Below are 21,444 nucleotides of genomic sequence, written 5' to 3'. Positions count from 1 at the left end.
ATTTTTAATAGTAATATGTTTCTGCATCGTTTGTGAAGCAGAAAAAGAAACACGTGTACTCCACTATTATCTTCTTTCGTTTCTATCATTTACAAAGCCACTCTGTAGAAACCTGCCTATTACATAGTTGAATTTTGTGAATACTTAACATCAAATTTTCAAGACAGTCGCTGTTGATCGGAACACTGTCTTCCAATTGTCGCAACGTTGAGCTCCAAACACGGTGGAAAACGTTTTAACAATTGTTGCAGCTGACGTAGACCCAGCATAGAGGATACTGTGTCATTTACTTCCTTCACTCGCGCGAGATAATCATTCACAGGTATTGCGTAAACTGTCGACTTAGTCCAATCTCACATTAAGGAGTCACACTGACTTAACTAAGCCTGCCAATAAAGAATTGACGCAGTTCTACCTACCCATTAACATGTCAAAAGAAACCTACCCAGATTGGATAATATCAAATGACTTTCTCATGAGTTGGAAATTAAACATTTCCGGAACTGTACGGTACAAACAGATGTCCTCCTAGTGTCGGTATTTCGGTGTTTATTTCCTGTATGTATTACAGAGCGAAAGTCGATCATCAGGTTTTTCAGTATTCTCCTGAGGCATTTCGTCGTGAACTCGTGAACCAGTCGTGCCTGCATATTGTGAGAAATCTGCTTCACTATTGGTCCATGGTGAAATTCATCCAATTTTTTTTATTCACATTGCACGTCAACGAACAGAAGTAAATAAAAAATTTCGGTCCTATTTTGACATTGTCTCTTCTTCATTGAGTCTCGTGCCTAAGTATTGCCCACTATTTTCGACACAGCTCGTGCGCAACGCGTCTGCGCCGTTCTGGTTTCAACGTAAAAGTTTAAGGAAGGACAAGAAATAAAACTTTGCAACGACAAGAATATGACAGGGAAATAAATGAAGCACAGAATCGTACCAGTGCGCAGAAAGTAATAAAACAGGGTGCGACGGGTGTAAATGTTGAAGTTTTATTGGTGACATTACATCAGTATCTATGTCATTTGCAGACTAATAATTATAGTAATTTTTGAGAGAATTTCTGCCGGAGACATCCGTCTGGCAAAAAGTACTTAAAAATGAACATAAGCAGTCTCGACCGCAAAAAATCTTTATTTTGTGTTAACGGGTGTCGGTCAGTTTTTGACTATCTTCAGACCTCATATCATGATGTTTGGCGGTGGCGGTGAACGGAGCAGGTGTTATGACTCTCAGAACGTCAACTGGTGACATTCTAGGAATCGTAACTCCTACTCCATTTATCGCCATTGCCGACCATCATGGTATGAGCTCTGAAGATGGTCAAGAACTGAATGAAACCGTTATCACAAAACAAAGTTTTTTTGCGGTAGATACTGTTTATGTTCATTTATAATAATTACAGCTTTTACAAGTTCGGTGTTTTCAGATTGGTTAGAATCTCTAAATACGTGTGGCAAGAGCAAGCCGTTAATACTTATTTTCCCCCTGGGCAGCATTTCAGGTGTTGAAGCGTGAACGCATGGACGCAAAACGATTAGTCTATAGTGATTGGCGTAGTCTTCTTAGTGGTGCAGTTACGGCCGTGCAGAAAACATCAAGTCGTGAAGTTTGTGATGTGTTTGAAGACTGTTCGACACAGAGAAAAAAACCAACCAGCATACTGATGTCCGTACATATTAATGTACCGCACTTAAAATGTGTACAACTATAACCGTTACATCCTGTATAAGAAGAGAGGCCAATCGCAAATTTCACTGCACATTGCGGCGCGCAGCATTGAACAGGTAGTCCGCCGTGATGAGACACCGCTGGCCAATGCGGCTCAAGGCGATCTACCCCCGCCACTCCGGACACGGACACACACACACACACACACACACACACACACACACACACATCCGCGGTGAGGCATTAGCAAGACCCGTAATTTGCGGGCCACCGGGCGTCCAGAAATTAGTATTCTCTCCAATGTGTTTTACTCATATGAGCGCGTCCATGCCCATGCTTAATCAGATGGAAATGGGAATTATGATAATCTTCTTGTGCAAACCACACAGAACCCCGTCCCTGTGCAGATGGACACAGTTCGCCTCTACGCGCCCTGTTCGTTGTACAGTACGCTTAATTACCCCCCGCGGAAAGCGTGAAATATGGAGGTTTGGAATATGGAGTAACGGAACGAAAACAAGGGCGTAAAGGTGCGGTGGGCACAACCCCGCGGTCCGTATGTGAGTAGGGTGGAAAGGAAAAAGCGGAAAAGGACGTTTCTCAGGTGCTAAGGGGAAGAAGTAGAAGAGAAAGAACAACAATTTGAATCAAGTCTTAGTACTTTTATGATTGACTGACTGTCAGCTGATCTGACGCTGTCCTTCGCTTCTTCGTAGCATTAAAGCCTTTAATTTCTGCGTTTTCAACACGACACTTATTTCTTCGCACATCCTTCGTAGTTTTTATACCGCAGGCTACTGCAATCGTCGTTGATAGATTGTAAAGCAACCCAGAAATACGTGGATAAAATTTCCACTTGTCGTAATAAATGGCAAGTCGATTTAAAAGTGCATAATGAGTATGACAATGAGAAATAATCTCATCACGAGATTAATAGGGAACAACTTGAGCACGTCACATCGTGTACGTATTTTGTGGCAGTAAATCGATATTAAAATTGACGAATAAGGCAGGCTAATAGAAGGCTTGAAATTGTTGGAAGGGTTCTGGAAAACTCACTCCATCGGTAAAGAAAATGACGTACGACATTCTTGTGGGACTAATTCTATTGCTGCAGTATTTTGGAGTCCTAATGAACCATATCGGATGCCACAGCCACAAATTTACTATAAACAGTTCCATTTTTCACCTTCGCTGTATTACGATTACGGTCATTTATTTTACACTGTCAATTGATTTCAACGATGCAGCACTTTCTAATGCTTCCTCATGTCACTGTTAACTTTGCAAAATCAGCATTTCTGGGTGCAAGCAAAATGCGTCTGTCATTTTCGTAATTGCTGGCATAATAGACTCGAACGAGACAAACATTCCCCCAGCTGTCAACCGTATAAATAATACCAAAGTATTCAGAGAATGCTCAGTATTATCGTTATTTAAACTCGCCGAGGTAAGATAATGTAATAACTGGGCACCGTGTCCGCAGAAAATATCGATAACTTCGGCCAGCTGCGCGTTGTCCGTTGAACTTTAACCATTGTTCAGTGGACAATGTCAACTCAAGACCAGTGTTCTGTGCAATTTGTCGTAGGTTCTTTATTAACTCACGTGCACCATTACGTTAGTACCGTTATTCAGATGGCTGAAGAGTGTGAATCGTTGTTCTCGTTCGAGTCTATTACACCTGCATTTATATATGACAGACATACTTTGAATACTCATACAGGGCGACTTTGTAAAATTACGAAGTACCAGAAAATGGCACAGCACGGAAATCAGCTGATGATGTGAAGATAAATGACTTATCAGATGAGGTAGAAAATCGGCTTTTTGAGATATCAAATTCAGAACTGGGCTGCTATGGGTAGGACTGTAACAGCGCAGTGTAGTCCATACGCAAGTGTAACAGAAATGCATGGCGAACTTAAATGGGATCCCTCGCAAGAAGGACGATATAGTTCTCGCGAAACCAAACCGATTAAATATAGGTAAGACTTTCCAATCAATCTGTTGCGACCATTATGCAGGGCGATTCAGCTGTCCCTACCATAGGTCTTACACAACCCACAATGTCTTCAAAAACCACACGCAAGTTTTTCATAGTCTCTCGGTCGCTACGTGCAAAACCATTAGTCCTACAAAAAAGATAAAGGGGACCTCTTTGTAGGAAATTTAATGTAGTTAAATTCTGTACTTAGATCTACATATACATTTATACTCCGCAAGCCACCCAACGGTGTGTGGCGGAGGGCACTTCACGCGCCATTATCATTACCTCCCTTTCCTGTTCCAGTCGCGTATGGTTTGCGGGAAGAACAACTGCCGGAAAGCTTCCGTGCGTGCTCGAATCTCTCTAATTTCACATTCGTGATCTCCTCGGGAGGTATAAGTTCAAAATGGCTCTGAGCACTATGCGACTTAACTTCTGAGGTCATCAGTCGCCTAGAACTTAGAACTAATTAAACCTAACTAACCTAAGGACATCACATACATCCATGCCCGAGGCAGGATTCGAACCTGCGACCGTAGCGGTCGCTCGGTTCCAGACTGTAGCGCCTAGAACCGCACGGCCAGGAGGTATAAGTAGGGGGAAGCAATATATTCGATACCTCATCTAGAAACGCACCCTCTCGAAACCTGGACAGCAAGCTACCCTGCGATGTAGAGCGCCTCTCTTGCAGAGTCTGCCACTCGAATTTGCTAAACATTTCCGTAACGCTATCACGCTTACCAAATAACCCTGTGACGAAACGCGCCGCTCTTCTTTGGATCTTCTCTATCTCCTCCGTCAACCCGATCTGATACGGATCCCACACTCATGAGCAATACTCGTGTATAGGTCGAACGAGTGTTTTGTAAGCCACCTCCTTTGTTGATGGACCACATTTTCTAAGGACCCTCCCAATGAATCTCAACCTGGTACCCGCCTTACCAACAATTAATTTTATACGATCATTCCACATCAAATCGTTCCGCACGCATAGTCCCAGATATTTTACAGAAGTAACTGCTACCAGTGTTTGTTCCGCTATCATATAATCATACAATAAAGGATCCTTCTTTCTATGTATTCGCAATACATTACATTTGTCTATGTTGAGGGTCAGTTGCCACTCCCTGCCCCAAGTGCCTATCCGCTGCAGATCTTCCTGCATTTCGCTGCAATTTTCTAATGCTTCAACTTCTCTACATACTACAGCATCATCCGCGAAAAGCCGCATGGAACTTCCGACACTATCTACTACTGCTGGAAGCCACAGATTTCGAGTTATTCCAGAAGAACGCGTTTGTAGGTTACTTTTGTACGTTTTTCTTCAATAATCAGAAAACTACGTCTTGTAGGGAAAACATTTTTAAAGCATTGGGTGTATAATTTAATTTGATACAGGTTTAGCTTTCAGAAGAGAGACGATGGCTATGATGTTGAAATGAAATGAGTAACTCCAACAAATTATCCGATAATGTACATCTACCGACGTTATTAAATAAAAACCCGTTTGAAGGTTACTCTCGTACCTTTCCCTTGAATAATTCGAAAACTACGTCCTCTAAAGAGAATGTATAGCAGTAAAAAATGTAACTACATTAAATTTCCTACAAAACGACCCGTTCATTTTGTCTGTAGGACTAATAGTTTGCGTGTAGGGAGCGAGAGAATATGAAAATCTTGCGAGTGATATTTGAAGGCTTTGCGGGTTGCATAAAACCTACCGGTAGGGGCAGCTAAAACGCCCTGTACATCTCTTGTGGATAATGAGAATCAGAGAGATTAGGTTACGTACCAGGGCCATGTAGACTGACATTTTTCAGTTGTTCAATACGCGATTGGGATAGAACATCGATAATGCACCATGTCCACTGTACAGCGGCTTGCACGAAGCATGTGGCACGTTGGTGAAAGCAGGCAGCTATATAGTAGCGCCAGTGCGTCTGAAGGCAAGGCGACCTTCTTGGGGTGAAGCAGCTCCTTTGTGGGGGCAGGCGAGCCGCGGAGTCATTATCTGGCGAGCGGCTGCGCCGGCACGCCCGGGGCCCAGAAACGTGCACAATGGCGGCAGTGCTGGCGCCACAGGTAGCGACTGGCGTGCCAGTGGAGAGTGCACGCCGCGGGGCGGCGGCAGCGGCCGTGTGTACCCGTTTCCGCACGGCCGAGATCTCTCAGTCCGTAAAAGGTGCGCGCGCGTTATGGCCAGCGCAACAAATGGGTGTTGGCGGCACAATAGCCGCGCACTGTGGAGGTACAAAGGGCGAAAGTGGAAAAGCTCCAGATGAATTTTGCATGCGCTACTTCAAATGCATGGTTCACGTAAAGCCATCTGTAGTGCGACTGCAAGTTAACCTGCACACAGTCTCTCAGCCTGCAAGGGACCTCGCATTTTTCTCAGCAGTTGCAGATGACATCACTTTGATCGATTTTTTTTTACTGAAGAAGTATTCAATGCTGTCGGTATAGAAACGAATGCTTCGTGTCGTAGCTCAGTCGTTACAGAGAAGGGGGTAGGCTGTTAAAGAGGAGATAATTAGAGCGAAAAAAGTCTTCTGAGAACGATTAACAAACATTCTGTAGAAACCTTGGAGGAAGGAACGTACCGTCAACGACGAGGACATAGAGACGGAATATTACGTCAGTTTGCGGAAGACTAGGACATAAAAATCTATTCAGGAAAAACTCAAAAATTCTGACGATGGATAGCCGGACGGGGGGATCCGAAACGCCATATCCAAAATGAAGATCTCTGGCATCGTAAGTTAACTAACGTGCCATCTCCCTCGACCGTCGAGACAATAGATTCTTATTGTAATTTATCATGACTGCACTGCACTTGTGTAGCATAGTCAAAATGCACTTCATGCGATGGGTACTGCACTTCTTCGAATTCACATCGGTAGTACATAAAAATCTATACTATTTGCTGCTGTTTGTTTGTGCTCTTGGCATCGTGCGAAACGTAAAGCACTGCGCGAAGAGATTACCGAAGTGGCCAGTTCGATATTGTGCCACCCACGGGAGCTCCGAAGCAAAATGCTACCTGAAATGCACATTACTGAATTACATAGGCTCTTCGGCCGTGCCACTGGCCAAAATAAACAGTCCACGTTTCAATTAGAATAAACAAGCGAATCCAGAATTAATTTGACCACTCCCATGGTCGTCACTGCTAAGGCGTCATCTAGTGTTTAGTAATGGAGAAATTTGTAATTAACACACTACCTGCCGTCCATTAACGTAGGCTTTCGAACACGTAAACGTTATACAAGTCTCCAACTTTCGTGGCCGTTGTCACTGGAGGTAAATTCGGAGCAATTATGCCAAGTCATATCTCTCTACTAACAATTACTTCAGTTGTTGGCGTTCCGATACCTCTCCAGAGATCTGAAATCTTACGTAAGTATACGGAGATTCTTCGGGAACTTAAAGGAGAATCACTGGAGGGAAGACGAAGTTCTTTTTGAGGACGACTACTGAGCATTTGAGGCCAACTGCAGAAGATTCTATTGTCGCCAACATACATTCCGCGTAAGAGAGATTAGGGATCGTTCGGAGGCATGCAGGCAGTCGTTTTTCCCTCGCTGTATTTGCGAGTGAAACAGGAAAGGAGTACCCTTCGCCACACACCGTAGGGTGGCTTGCAAAGTATGTATGTAGATATAGGTCTCTGACTGGCTGAAACGCAGAGGAATAGCGGGTACACCAACGAGAAACACGACGTAAACGTAAAACAGAAACTCCGTCCACAGATCCCGTCAGCCCCCTTGGCACCAACCGACATCCTCTGTCGATGGCGTCATTGGACGCGGTGGGGTGAGTACACCACTCTTCCGGTCTTTATTGAGAAACATTGCGCAGCCAGCAACTCAGAAGCTCCTTTGTGATCTTCAACGTTTACGTCGTGTTCCTCGATAGCGTACGTTTCCACCCCTCTGCTGGGATATTGGCCACTACTCTTCTGGGCCGTGCCGCTGTGGCCGAGCGGTTCTAGGCGATTCAGTCCGGAACCCCGCGGCTGCTACGGTCGCAGGTTCGAATCCTGCCTCGGGCATGGATGTGTGTGATGTGCTTAGGTTAGTTAGGTTTAAGCAGTTCTAAATCTAGGGGACTGACGACCTCAGATGTCAAGTCCCATAGTGCTTGGAGCCATTTGGACTACTGTTCTGGCCGAATAACCAGATCTCAGGAAAGGGGTCGGAATATCGACCACTGCAGTAATAGTTTGAAGAGGGCCAGTTCCAATATTCCAGCCAAACATCCTCGAATCTACTGTAGATCCTATGCAGCTCCTCCAGTGACCACTTAGCTAGGAATATTGACGTAGGAATTTTCTCACTGATACATAGACACGGAGTTTCAGAAGTAATTGGTGTATAGTAAAAATTAGGTGTTCAGATTTACCATTCATCTGTTGTCTATTGATGCCCATTCCTTCCCATCTTCCCAGTGACAGTTCTCTGGTTGGTGGAGCGGTTCATCTCCCTTAGTGTCAAGTGATAGGTTATTTACTGGTGCAGCGGTTTCGATAACTGAGGAGAAGTGCCGGGTGCAGTATGTAAAGCCAGATAAAGGTACTTCTGACAGGTCCCTACTATTGCAGTCCAGTGACATCTCGTAGACTGGCAGCGGGCAGGTGGTTTGGACGACGACTGCGTGAAGTTTATCTTGACACTTTCCACCTACGTTAAGTCTAGCAGTGGAGGGGTAAGGTACTCACGAGTCCGACGAAGAACCTGCGGTAGCACTTGGCCGTCTCGTCGGTCTCGATCTTGTAGCGGTGCGCCTGCGGCGCGGCGGGCTGCGGCGGCTGCGGCAGCACGGGGTTGCCGCGCGCGTCGAAGGCGCAGTCGTGGTCGTGGCCGTCGACCCAGTAGCCGGGCGGCGCCACGATCATGGGGTAGGGCGCCGGCCGCGACAGCGCCTCCTGCAGCAGGCGCCGCGACGCCGCGCTGTTGGCGCTCGCCGCTGCCGCCGCCGCCACCGCCGCGGGGGCCGACACCCCGCCTCCGGGAGCGGACGTCGCCGACCCCGCCGATGCGCCGCTGCCCGCGGAGCCAGCCGCAGACGGCGTCTACGGACAAACAACTCGAGTCACCAGCCAGTACTCTTACAAGTCCACCAACCTGCAAAAAACACGGAAAAATCTTATCCTCATTCTCAACTTGTTCATTCTAAGGCCGTCGGCACACGGACCGTGCTGTCGAACGTTAACGTTGAGCGTGCCAAGTTCAACGTGCTGCTGAACGCTCAGGAGCGATGCGACTTGTGCATACGGTAAGTGGGCCCCAACGTAGTATAGGCGATCGTATCGCACTCCAGCGGCAGTTGGGGGATGTTTCTAGTTCGTAAATCACAATGTTTACTCAACGGGCGCGCGTAAAATTCCCACGTTAGCTCTATTAAAACGCACATTTTCTCTATCGTCCACGAAAAGGAAAGTACCATGTCCAGTCAATAAGGACACAGGCTTATAAAAGTTCCATTACAATCAGTGCGTTACAAATTTGGAATACTTCTCCGCTTAAGATAAACATTATTTCATCATTCCCACATTTTAGTAAAACCCCAAGGTCAGTCTTACTTGACCACTGTTCCTACCCAGTAGCAGAATCTTTGCCACATGTGAATTACGAAGCGTAAAAGAAAAAGGAGCAAACTATCTTTATACAAGTAGCGCAAGCTGCCCTTTAGATTAAGCCAACCGAAAAAACTTGTATTTACATAACATAAATATTACTGTATATACTTATATTAAACTAATAATAAAGTATCAGAACCCAATAAAAACGCGAGTCTTAGGAAAAACATTGGGTTGTGTCAAGACGCGAACCACCGCCCCAACAAAACGACTCAGTACAGGACAGTGACGCTAATCATTACGCTAAACCAACATCACACCTTTTGTATCTAAACACAGGATCTTACCACTTGCTGAAAACCTTAATCGTAGATATGTTACTAACTGAAATTGTACCAAGAACAATGCGTTTTGTGTGGATCTTAAGTGTGTCGCTGCCTTCAAATAGCCTACTCTCATAATACGCAAGTTACAATAATTCTTTTGCCACGAATATGATGTATCTCATTATTTTATTGTAACGAATCACACAGTTAGCAAAGGGTTTTGCAGTGATTCTCAATTTGCTGGCGCTCAGAAACAGCATATATACATATAGGCTTGAAATGAATGCCAATATGGCGCCTCACAACTCTGTATTGAAGGGAGACGGTGTGCTTGTGACGTAGGTGGCGTTGTGCCATCTCATTGGTCAAACTCGGCACGCTCAACGCTCGGATCCACGGTCCGTGTGCCCACGGCTTAAGGAAAAGAAACTTCGAGCTTAAGCCAAGGGAGTATTATGGTACCACTACTTTCCACACGAGACAGGGTGCTGTAACATTTATGTGATCACCGCCTATGTTCGATCTCAAAGTGCAATAACCACTCACAGCGGCAGGTGGCAGCACTAGCAGTGGAGGATATATAAAGCGGTGTCATGGGGGGACGCAGGAAACAGTGCAGTCATTGTCGTATTAGGGAAAGGGAGCGATCTGTCTGACGTCCAATAGGATATGATCATCGGCTTTCGGGCCATGGAACCCCAAATGAGAAAAATAGCGCAGCTACCCACGGCACTGGAGACGGCATGGCTCCACACCCCTGTCGGTATCTTTGTGGTCTTCGCTGACACACTTCCACTCTTCCTGCGCATCTCGCAGCGGTTTGCGATGCAAAAGGTAGTCATTCAGGCTTTAGACAGATGGTCACATTGACTAGACAGTGTACATTAATGACCTAGCGGATAATTTCTGAAGTTCCGCGATGCTTTTTGCTGATGATGCTGTTCTATACAGAGAAGTCGAAACGCTAGAAAATTATAGCAGGAAGGTATACACAGTCACGACGCTGGGCAGAATGATAGGCAGTTGAGCCTTAACACACGTAAACGCCAATTATTGTGCAGAAATATGCGGAAAGACGCATTATTTGCGTAATTACACCATTACAAGTCAGTCGCTGGAAGCATTTTTATTCAGAAAACGTGTAGGAGCGATTTGTAATGGAACAACTGCAGCATGTAATCGCAAGTAAGCAAGACGCCAAACTGACGTTGACTGAAAACATCAGCCGCTCTGAGGGGCCGCGCGGTTTCAGGCGCCATGTCACGGATTGCGGCCCCTCCCGTCGGAGATTCGATTCTTCCCTCGCGTGTGTGTGTGTGTGTGTGTGTGTGTGTGTGTGTGTGTGTGTGTGTGTTGTTCTAAGCATAAGTTAGTTTAAGTCAGTTTAAGTAGTGTGTGAGTCTAGGGACTGATGACCTCAGCGGTTCGGTCCCTTAGGAATTCGCATACATTTGAACATTTTTGAAAAGATCCTCAGGAAGTGTAGGCCACCCAAAGAGGAGGTAGCTTACAAAACCGTCGTTCGACCATAAGTTAAATGTTGCTCGTCACTCTCGGATTCGTAGTAGAGAGGACTGCAAGGGGAAGAAAAGAAGATTCAAAGAAGAGCTGCGCGTTTCGCCACAGATTCACTTACTATGCGCGGAGGCGTCCCGCCAGATATGCTCAGCGAACTCCAGTGGCAGAAGCCACAGGAGAGGCAACCTGCATTCTCGTGTGATTTACTGCTAAAATTCTAAGAGTCAACGAATATATTGCTTCTTCGTACGTATATCTCGCGAAAAAAGCATGAAAGTAGGGAAATCGCAGGTCAACCGATTCTGACCAACAATCATTCTTCCGTGTACCATTTGCTACTGGGAACAGGAAAGGGAGAAGTTAACACTGGTAAACAAAATACTCTTCGTCACACACCAACATGTAGCTTGAGGAGTACAGTTGTAGATATAGATTGAAGGAACTGAAGACTCTCAAGGATTCTGAACGAGACTCCTTCAACAAGACACGGGTACTAAAAAATCTGGACAAACCGTGAGTGCTTGTGTGCACTACGTCTGCAACAGCCGTCTATTTGACTATGGCAGTACCTCACATGCCCAAAAAAATGGCTCTGAGCACTATGGGACTTAACATCTGAGGTCATCAGTCCCCTAGAACTTAGAACTACTTAAACCTAACTAACCTAAGGAATCACACACATCCATGACCGAGGCAGGGTTGGAACCTGCGACCGTAGCGGTCGCGCGGTTCCAGACTGAAGCGCCTAGAACCGCTGGGCCACAGCGGCCGGCGATGGTGCGAGTAATGAGGCTAAGAAAGAGGGGCACTACACCAGTAGCGTGTAGTATAAGTTGAGAATTTGGGTCTGACGGGAGGCGTGCTAGGGTAGTCCGTGCGATTGTGGTGACCACTGTGTCCGAATCACACAGTGGTGAGCGTATCTGCCTAGTCAGCACGAGACCCGGGTTCGAATCCCGGTTCAGCACACATTCTTAACTTGCCCTATTGATTTCAATGCCTAACGTCTTTAATTTCGTTGAGCCTTACTTTTGTAATTGTCACAAGAAAGAAAAGCAAAATAATTAGGCAATTAAACAATCTGCATTGAAATTTCTTTCCAGATAATCTTTTGGATATGGATACTCAGGATCCGAAACGGGGGTAGTTTTAACCGTTGCACATATACTTTTTGGGGGTTGGACCAGAGGTGCGGCGATTCGGCTGGTGCGAGGTCTTTTAGAGGGCAGAGAGAACAGATCTTACGACAGCGCGAGCAGCAGTTGGGAGGCGCGTTTTGTAGACAGCCGTGAATCCAAAAACAGAGCAGGCGGCGGTGGTGGTGGTTCATTTGCAGGCAGGCAGCTAATGAGGGCAGCAGCCTGCCACGACCGGGCTCTACCGCGCCTGCAGAGGATTAATTAGCCGCGACCCCGCACCGTGCTTTGTCCCCCTGACGGCAGCCTCCGGCAAAAGGGAAAGCTCGCTGTGTCCTCCCCCTCCCCCCCCCCCCGTCCAACGTGCCCTGAAAAAGTCCTGTGCTGGCTTCCCACGTGTCTGCCTGTGGGCCACCTACATTTCCATTTGTTGTCTGCAAATTACTGGTTGGGGTACCAGTGACACCGTACAGGCGTTATTTACTCACAACGCCAATGAGGGGTTGAATCTTCATGTTAACTGAGTGTCCGACAAAAGAAACCTTCGCATATGATCATAAATGTTGGGAACACCAGCCAACGCGGCCACAGAAAAAGACTGACCGTGATTTGAGGTTGACACCGTAGATGGTCTCCGAAAGGAAGCGATCAAGACACCACTGCTCCGTGCCGCATGTTACTTGAAAGTGTCAAGCTATCATCAACTCTGTGACGAATTTTCTGCCGGGGGAACTTTTAGTGATTCTTTCATGATTGATCTACAGTCCACCAACGTGTCTATCCGAAGCTGGACGCACTAGTATTTTGTCATCCACACAGGTCAAATACCGTACGAAAGCGACCTAAATTAAATCCTCTGATAATCAGTATTTTCAATATGAACTGGACCCTTCGTTTGCCAAGGGTACAGTGTTCAGCGACGAGGCGTATTTCACTTTGAACGGTGAGGTTAATCGACATAATTGTCGATACTGGAGTGACGCAAATCCGAACTGGATTGCCCGAATTCGAGAACATAGTCCAGCAAAGCTGATGGTGTGGTGTGGCATATGGGACACCTACATCATTAGGCCATTTTTCATTTACAACAGCTTAACTGCACCACAGTATCTGATGCCGTTGCAGGAACTTGTGTCCCCTCCACACTGAATGCTGACGGCATTTTCCCATCTTATTTTCAGCACGAAGGAGCCCCTCCGCACTATGGCATTAGTGTCCGTGAATGGTTGGAGGAACAACTGTCAGGGAAGTGGATTGGTCGCCGTGGTCCCGTGGAGTGACCGCCCAGATCCCCTGACTTAACGCAAAACTGCGTGTGAAATCTTATCTGCTAAGGTCATCAGTCCCTAAGCTTACACACTACTTAACCTAAATTATCCTAAGGACAAACACAAACACCCATGCACGAGGGAGGACTCGAACCTCCGCCAGGACCAGCCGCACAGTCCATGACTGCAGCACCTAGACCTCTCGGCTAATCCCGCGTGGCGACTTAACGCACCTTGATTTTTATCTATGGGGACATCTTAAGCAGATAGTGTATGTCGAGAGCATCCATGATTTGAGACACCTGGAGGAACGCATACAACACACCTTTGACCAAATTGCAGGAGACACACTCCTCCGTGTGCAGTCAGAGTGGTTGCGCCGACTACAGTTGTGCGTTGCACGGGATGGACAACACGTAGAACATGTGTTGTAGCAGTCGGTATGAAGGTAATTTCCCAACTTTGAACATTAATAACCTATAAACTGTACAAGATAGACAAAAACAAATTACACCACTAAATTCCAGAGCTCAAGCAAGTGTTATCTGATGTGACATACACCCCCGTTCCCATTCAAAAAAATGACTTGAATCCAAAATGGCGGCTTTCAAGATGACGGCCATGAACGACATTCACTTCAAAAGTTGCGGCCCCACATCAAACCTATGTTCCCATCATCACATTTCAATTTGCCCTTTGATCTTCCAACTTATGAAGGTGCCCAAGGACTTTTGACTCGCCCTGTATTTTGCCGACACTAACATCACTTTCCAATCTTTGGACGAAGGCGTTTTGAGTCGCCAAATCCTTTTCGTACACTGCTGATGCATGCCAACGCTTGCCTCGGTGTGCATACGTCACAATGAGAATGTACGCTCCCACTATGCACGTGGTTACAAAATACAGACTAATTATGTAGGCTAATTTTGTATGAATGCTAGTATTAAACAGTATTCAGCAAGCAAGCCTTGCATCCGGCTGATATTATCTAAACGCAGCCCACCACCGACTGTAAATAATTAATGAATTCTTTCCTTTGGGCGGTTTTCCGTGTGTTTGCCCAAGCAACGTATTGTGTGCGACACAATGCAGAAGCCGAGGCGGGAACCCGCCTGGAGGGTTGGGCTCCACTCCGCCGGGCGCTAGCGCTTGTCCACACACACACGTGGGCCGCGCAGTGTCAACAGCGGAGGAAGAGGCGTGGGCTGCTCCGCGCCCAGGAAGTCGCCGGGAAATTTACGCACTCGTCTCCAATTAGTCGCCGCCGAGGAATCCTCTACGTTCACTGTGGGAGTCTGCGCTCGTTGTCCAACCCAGCAACTCTGCCGCTGCAGCAGAATCCTCGTGTAGGGCAGATACAGGGCAACAATTACTGAACTATATGAAAAAAAACGTAAATTACGAGGGTAATCCCAAAAGTAAGGTCTCCTATTTTTTGTAAGTACATAGACCAGTTTATTTCTACAATGGTTTACACCAGTTTACAGCTGGAACATTTAGATATTTTTCGACATAATCACCATTTCGGTCGATGCATTTTTGTAGACGCTGTGGCAGTTTTTGTATGCCCATGTCACACCAGCTCGCCGCCATGCTGTTCAGAAAGTTATGAACCTCTTCTTTCACCTCGTCGTAGGAGCTGAATCCCTGGGACCACAATTAACGCTGACAGGTACTGTGACACACTGAAAAAACTCAAACGGGCAATTCAGAAACGGAGAAGAGGAATGTTGAGCAAGGGCGTACATATTCTCCATGACAGCCCTCGCCCACACATCGCTCGGCAAACCGTTGCAGCCGGCCGGAGTGGCCGTGCGATTCTAGACGCTACAGTCTGGAACCGATGGACCGCTACGGTCTCAGGTTCGAATCCTGCCTCAGGCATGGATATGTGTGATGTCCTTAGGTTAGTTAGGTTTAATTAGCTCTAAGTTCTAGGCGACTGATGACCTCAGAAGTTAAGTCGCATAGTGCGCAGAGCCATTTGAACCAAACCGTTGCTCTTCTGCAGCAGTTTCAGTGGAACACAGTCACCCATCCACGCTGCAGTCCTTACTTGGTGCCGAGTGACTATCACCTGTTCTCTAGGTTAAAAGAACATTTGGCCGGAAAGCGATTCAGCTCCGACGACGAGGTGAAAGAAGAGGTTCATAACTTTCTGAACAACATGGCGGCGAGCTGGTATGACCATGGGCAAACAAAAACTGCCACAGCGTCTACAAAAATGCATCGACAGAAATGGTGATTATGTCGAAAAATAGCTAAATGTTGAAGCAGTAAACTGATGTAAACCATTGTAGAAATAAACAGGTCAATGTACTTATAAAAAATAGGAGGCCTTACTTTTGGAATTACCCTCGTAGTTACAAACTACGCCGTGCACACACTTTATTCAACATGTAAACGTCACTACATATATTGGGATTTAGATTATGACATGTTCGATATGCCTGCCATCATTGGCGATGATATGGCGCAGACGAATAGCGAAATTCTGCATGACCCGCTGAAGTGTCGGAACATCGATGCTGACGATGACATCCTCAGAGCTGTTTTCAGCTCAGCAATGGTTTTAGGCATACAATGAAGGCTTTCACGACCGGATGGTACTGTTGTTGATAATTCTTCCGGGTTATATGGCCGTGGTCCATGGAATTCTTCTGTTCCTAACGTTTCGTCCAATACTACGTTGGACATCTTCAGAGGTATGGCTGGTCCTGATGGGTCCTGCCGACTGACGAGTCGGGCGTCGGAGAGCGGCCCAAATACCGAGGAAAGTGGGCGTGGTCTAGCTTGCACATAGTAGCACAGAGAAAACTAGTCAAAGATCAAATGTAACTATCAATAATAGTCCGTCATAGATAAAAATCACTTATCGATTCTGTAACGCCACTGTCCATATCTCGCTTAATTTCAAGGCCTCTTCTTTTCTATTAAAATTATCTTCATGTTTATAAATTTTAATAGCCTCCCTATACAGTCGTGGATAATACACTCCTGGAAATGGAAAAAAGAACACATTGACACCGGTGTGTCAGACCCACCATACTTGCTCCGGACACTGCGAGAGGGCTGTACAAGCAATGATCACACGCACGGCACAGCGGACACACCAGGAACCGCGGTGTTGGCCGTCGAATGGCGCTAGCTGCGCAGCATTTGTGCACCGCCGCCGTCAGTGTCAGCCAGTTTGCCGTGGCATACGGAGCTCCATCGCAGTCTTTAACACTGGTAGCATGCCGCGACAGCGTGGACGTGAACCGTATGTGCAGTTGACGGACTTTGAGCGAGGGCGTATAGTGGGCATGCGGGAGGCCGGGTGGACGTACCGCCGAATTGCTCAACACGTGGGGCGTGAGGTCTCCACAGTACATCGATGTTGTCGCCAGTGGTCGGCGGAAGGTGCACGTGCCCGTCGACCTGGGACCGGACCGCAGCGACGCACGGATGCACGCCAAGACCGTAGGATCCTACGCAGTGCCGTAGGGGACCGCACCGCCACTTCCCAGCAAATTAGGGACACTGTTGCTCCTGGGGTATCGGCGAGGACCATTCGCAACCGTCTCCATGAAGCTGGGCTACGGTCCCGCACACCGTTAGGCCGTCTTCCGCTCACGCCCCAACATCGTGCAGCCCGCCTCCAGTGGTGTCGCGACAGGCGTGAATGGAGGGACGAATGGAGACGTGTCGTCTTCAGCGATGAGAGTCGCTCCTGCCTTGGTGCCAATGATGGTCGTATGCGTGTTTGGCGCCGTGCAGGTGAGCGCCACAATCAGGACTGCATACGACCGAGGCACACAGGGCCAACACCCGGCATCATGGTGTGGGGAGCGATCTCCTACACTGGCCGTACACCACTGGTGATCGTCGAGGGGACACTGAATAGTGCACGGTACATCCAAACCGTCATCGAACCCATCGTTCTACCATTCCTAGACCGGCAAGGGAACTTGCTGTTCCAACAGGACAATGCACGTCCGCATGTATCCCGTGCCACCCAACGTGCTCTAGAAGGTGTAAGTCAACTACCTTGGCCAGCAAGATCTCCGGATCTGTCCCCCATTGAGCATGTTTGGGACTGGATGAAGCGTCGTCTCACGCGGTCTGCACGTCCAGCACGAACGCTGGTCCAACTGAGGCGCCAGGTGGAAATGGCATGGCAAGCCGTTCCACAGGACTACATCCAGCATCTCTACGATCGTTTCCATGGGAGAATAGCAGCCTGCATTGCTGCGAAAGGTGGATATACACTGTACTAGTGCCGACATTGTGCATGCTCTGTTGCCTGTGTCTATGTGCCTGTGGTTCTGTCAGTGTGATCATGTGATGTATCTGACCCCAGGAATGTGTCAATAAAGTTTCCCCTTCCTGGGACAATGAATTCACGGTGTTCTTATTTCAATTTCCAGGAGTGTAGTTCGTGGTAGTACTTAAAACTGTAGTTTCAGAAAACTTAACTACATGGTCACCTGACTGTAGTGCAGGTTCCGCAACGGCCAATTTATCTATTTTTCCCAGTCGGCAAAGACTTTTATGCTCCTTTACCCTCGTATTCACACTTCTTTTCGTAGTACCAATATAGACCCTGCCACAAGTACACGGAATTTTATACACACCGCTAGATGATAATGGTGGCCTTCTATCTTTAACAGAACGAAGTACTTGTCCTATTTTTCTGGTAGGTTTGAATACCGGTTTCACTTTATGTTTCAGCAAAATTTTGCCGATTCGATCTGTAACCTTACTAATGAAAGGTAAAGACACCGTGTTCTTCCATTGCTGTATACCATCCTTGTCCTTTGGCCTGCTGTAATTAGGTCTTAAAACTCTATTAATTTCTTTGTTTGAGTACCCATTCTTTCCGAAGACCTGTTTCAGATGATTCAGTACCGTATCCAGATATTCCGGCGCACAAATCCGTTTTGCGCTGTCCACTAAACTTTTGATTACACCTCTTTTTTGTTGTGGGTGACGATTGGAGTTCTTATGTAAGTATCTATCAGTATGTGTGCTCTTCCGAAACACTTTATGTTTTTGACTGTACGGGTGACATATTCATATTTGTTCCAGACTGTACCAGCACGAACAACAGTTTCGTGTCCTCCTCAGTCACGCTAGGTTGTCAGAGAGTGTTCACCTTGTTTCTCAAACACTTGCCGCGAACTGTACTGCTCACAAGGGCAGCTTATCGGACGGAAAGTGTGGGTGTTCCGGAGTTGGCTCGCGTGGCGAGGTTTTCGGCGCTGGTGGACAGAGCGCGGAGGGAGGCCGGTGGTGTAGCGTTACGCTGGAGCCCGTAACGAGGCGTCGGCGCGGCCAGGGCGGGTCGCGTTGCGCAGCTCTGCTCTCCTCTGCCAGCAACTGGACGCCTCTCCTGCGGCCAGCGTCACAGCGCGGCCATCCGTCACCACAGCCCCACAGAGACTCTGCCGCCACGAGCCGTATGCTCTCTCGTCAGGATCAGGTGGCTCCATGACACGTTCTTCGTATCGTGAGAACAGAAAGGTCAGTGTGAAAAATCGCGCATCAAGGAAGGACTAGATTAAAACGAGAAAACGTCTTTCACACCGTCGAGCGCCGTTCTGCCACATGGACGTGGCCAGTGTACCTAGGATAAAGAGGGCTCGCCACCGCGGTGGCAGCACTGTCTTGTTGCTCCTACGATACTGTTTTCTTTCTCTCGAGGACTCAGCTTGGTTTACTGATGCTTGTGCAGTTGACGACTTTACGCTGCGAACTTGTTACTGTAGACACATCCCGCAAGGCACTATTGCGCAAATTTAGGGACCCGGCATTTTAGGCCGACTGCAGAACTATTCTACTACCGCCAACGTACATTTCGTATAAGGACCATGAAGATAGAATGCAGAAATTAGAAGGGTTTTAGGCAGTCGTTTTTCCATTGTTCTATTAGCGATTGGGATAAGAGAGGAAATGGCGAGTAGTGGGACAAAGTACCCTCCGCCATACACCCTACGGTGGTTTTCGCAGTACGGACGTGGATGTAGATAGTTGGAGTAGCATTAGACTCTCCTGTTGTAAGTAGGCTATTTACGTTTTTACGCCAAGTAGCGCTCTGTATGAAAATCACTGACTGTGCTGTGTGCAGTCTGTGGCTGGTTAGCATTGTTGTAATATTCGCCATTGTAGTGTTGGGCAGTTGGCTGTTAACAGCGCGTAGCGTTGCGCAGTTGGAGGTGAGCCGCCAGCAGTGGTGGATATAGGCAGAGAGATGGCGGAGTTTTGAGAGCGGATGATCTGGACGTATGTCCATCAGAGACAGTAAATTTGTAAGACTGGATGTCATGAACTGAACACTATTCAAACAAATACATTGTTTGTTCTTTATCAAAATCTTTCATTTGCTAACTATGCTTATAAGCAGTTAGTGACTTCAGTAGTCAGGATCTTTTATGTAGCTGGTAGTAGTGGCGCTCGCTGTATTGTAGTTCGAGTAACGAAGATTTTTGTGAGGTAAGTGATTTGTGAAAGGTATAGGTTAATGTTAGGCAGGGCCATTCTTTTGTAGGGATTATTGAAAGTCAGATTGCGTTGCGCTAAAAATATTGTGTGTCAGTTTAGTGATGATCAGAATAAGTAAAGTGAGAAATGTCTGAGTACGTTCAGTTCTGCTCAGCTGTTTGAAAATCAAAAACGTAAGAGGTTTATCAGCAAGGTCATTCATAAATTTTTCTAACGGGACGTTTCACTGTTCAAGCTGGTGGAGGCTCTGTAATGGTGAGGGGCGTATGCAGTTGGAGTGATTTGGGACCCCTGATACGTCTAGATACGACTTTGACAGGTGGCAACGTACGTAAGCATCCTGTCTGGCCACCTGCATACATTCATATCCATTGTGCATTCGGACGGACTTGCGAAATAGCAGCAGGACAATGCGACAGGCACCCAGACGTCCAGAATTGCTACAGAGTTGCTGCAGGAACACTCTTCTGACTTTAAACACTTCCGCTGGCCACCGAACTCCCCAGATGTGAACATTACTGAGCATATCTGGGATACCCTGCAACGAGCTGTTCAGAAGAGATCTCCACCCTCTCGTACTCATACGGATTTATGGACAACCCTGTAAGATTCATGGTGTTAGTTCCCTCCAGCACTACTTCAGACATTAATCGAGTGGCCGTGCGGTTAAAGGCGCTGCAGTCTGGAACCGCAAAACCGCTACGGTCGCAGGTTCGAATCCTGCCTCGGGCTTGGATGTTTGTGATGTCCTTAGGTTAGTTAGGTTTAACTAGTTCTAAGTTCTAGGGGACTAATGACCTCAGCAGTTGAGTCCCATAGTGCTCAGAGCCATTTGAACCATTAATCGAGACCATTCCACGTCGTGCTGCACTTCTGCGTGCTACGTAGATGTACCAGTTTCTTTGGCTTTTCAGTGCACGTCACATATAAACAACATGGTTGTCGTTTTCTCACTTCAGACTTTTTGTTGTATTTTTCTCCTGTCTCATTCATTACGGTAATGGACCTAGAGTACATGCTAACGGTTTCAATCATTTCTTAGTAAAAGTATTACTGCCCCACACAAACACCCAATACTTTTTTTCACGAAAGCTTTTCTGCCAACATCGCTCTCATCTATTGCCCATTTCCTTCCCAGCAGCGCAACCGCGATGGCGATCTAGCCGTTGCCCTGCTGGGTAAGTCGACGCCGCCATCGCTCTCGGTAAATGTGTTTCTCCGCAGCTGGCATCCCGACGTAGCGCGGGCGGCGCCTTTGTGGCGCATGTGTGCCTGGGATCTGTGGAATAGGAAGGGTTGCGTGGGGTGGGGTGGGGGGGTTTCGGCGCCGGTGTCTGGCGCCAGCTCATTAGTGCTGGCGCGATGCTGGGCGCTGCCTGGCGAGAGTCATTACGCTGATGACGAGACACCCCTTCCCCCCCCCCCCCCCCCGCCCTCTTACCGCCGCATCTAGTATCACACCGGGCCTCGCCAG

At 47.3% G+C, this 21,444-nt stretch overlaps 1 protein-coding gene across 2 annotated transcripts in view; it reads right to left on the bottom strand.

The window, feature by feature from the left end:
• Positions 1-21,444, bottom strand: part of LOC126161738 (rap1 GTPase-activating protein 1) — a 413,873-nt gene that overhangs the window by 143,207 nt on the left and 249,222 nt on the right. For both annotated transcript variants that reach the window (XM_049917775.1, XM_049917776.1), the window contains exon 2: positions 8,379-8,732. In XM_049917775.1, coding sequence (XP_049773732.1) covers positions 8,379-8,732 — 354 coding nt within the window. The remainder of the gene's footprint in view (positions 1-8,378; positions 8,733-21,444) is intronic.

Source organism: Schistocerca cancellata, chromosome 2 (assembly GCF_023864275.1).
Source record: "Schistocerca cancellata isolate TAMUIC-IGC-003103 chromosome 2, iqSchCanc2.1, whole genome shotgun sequence".
In the NCBI taxonomy this organism is placed as follows: domain Eukaryota; kingdom Metazoa; phylum Arthropoda; class Insecta; order Orthoptera; family Acrididae; genus Schistocerca; species Schistocerca cancellata.
Note: the sequence above shows the minus strand (reverse complement) of the source record. Positions and strands in the feature narration are given on the sequence as shown.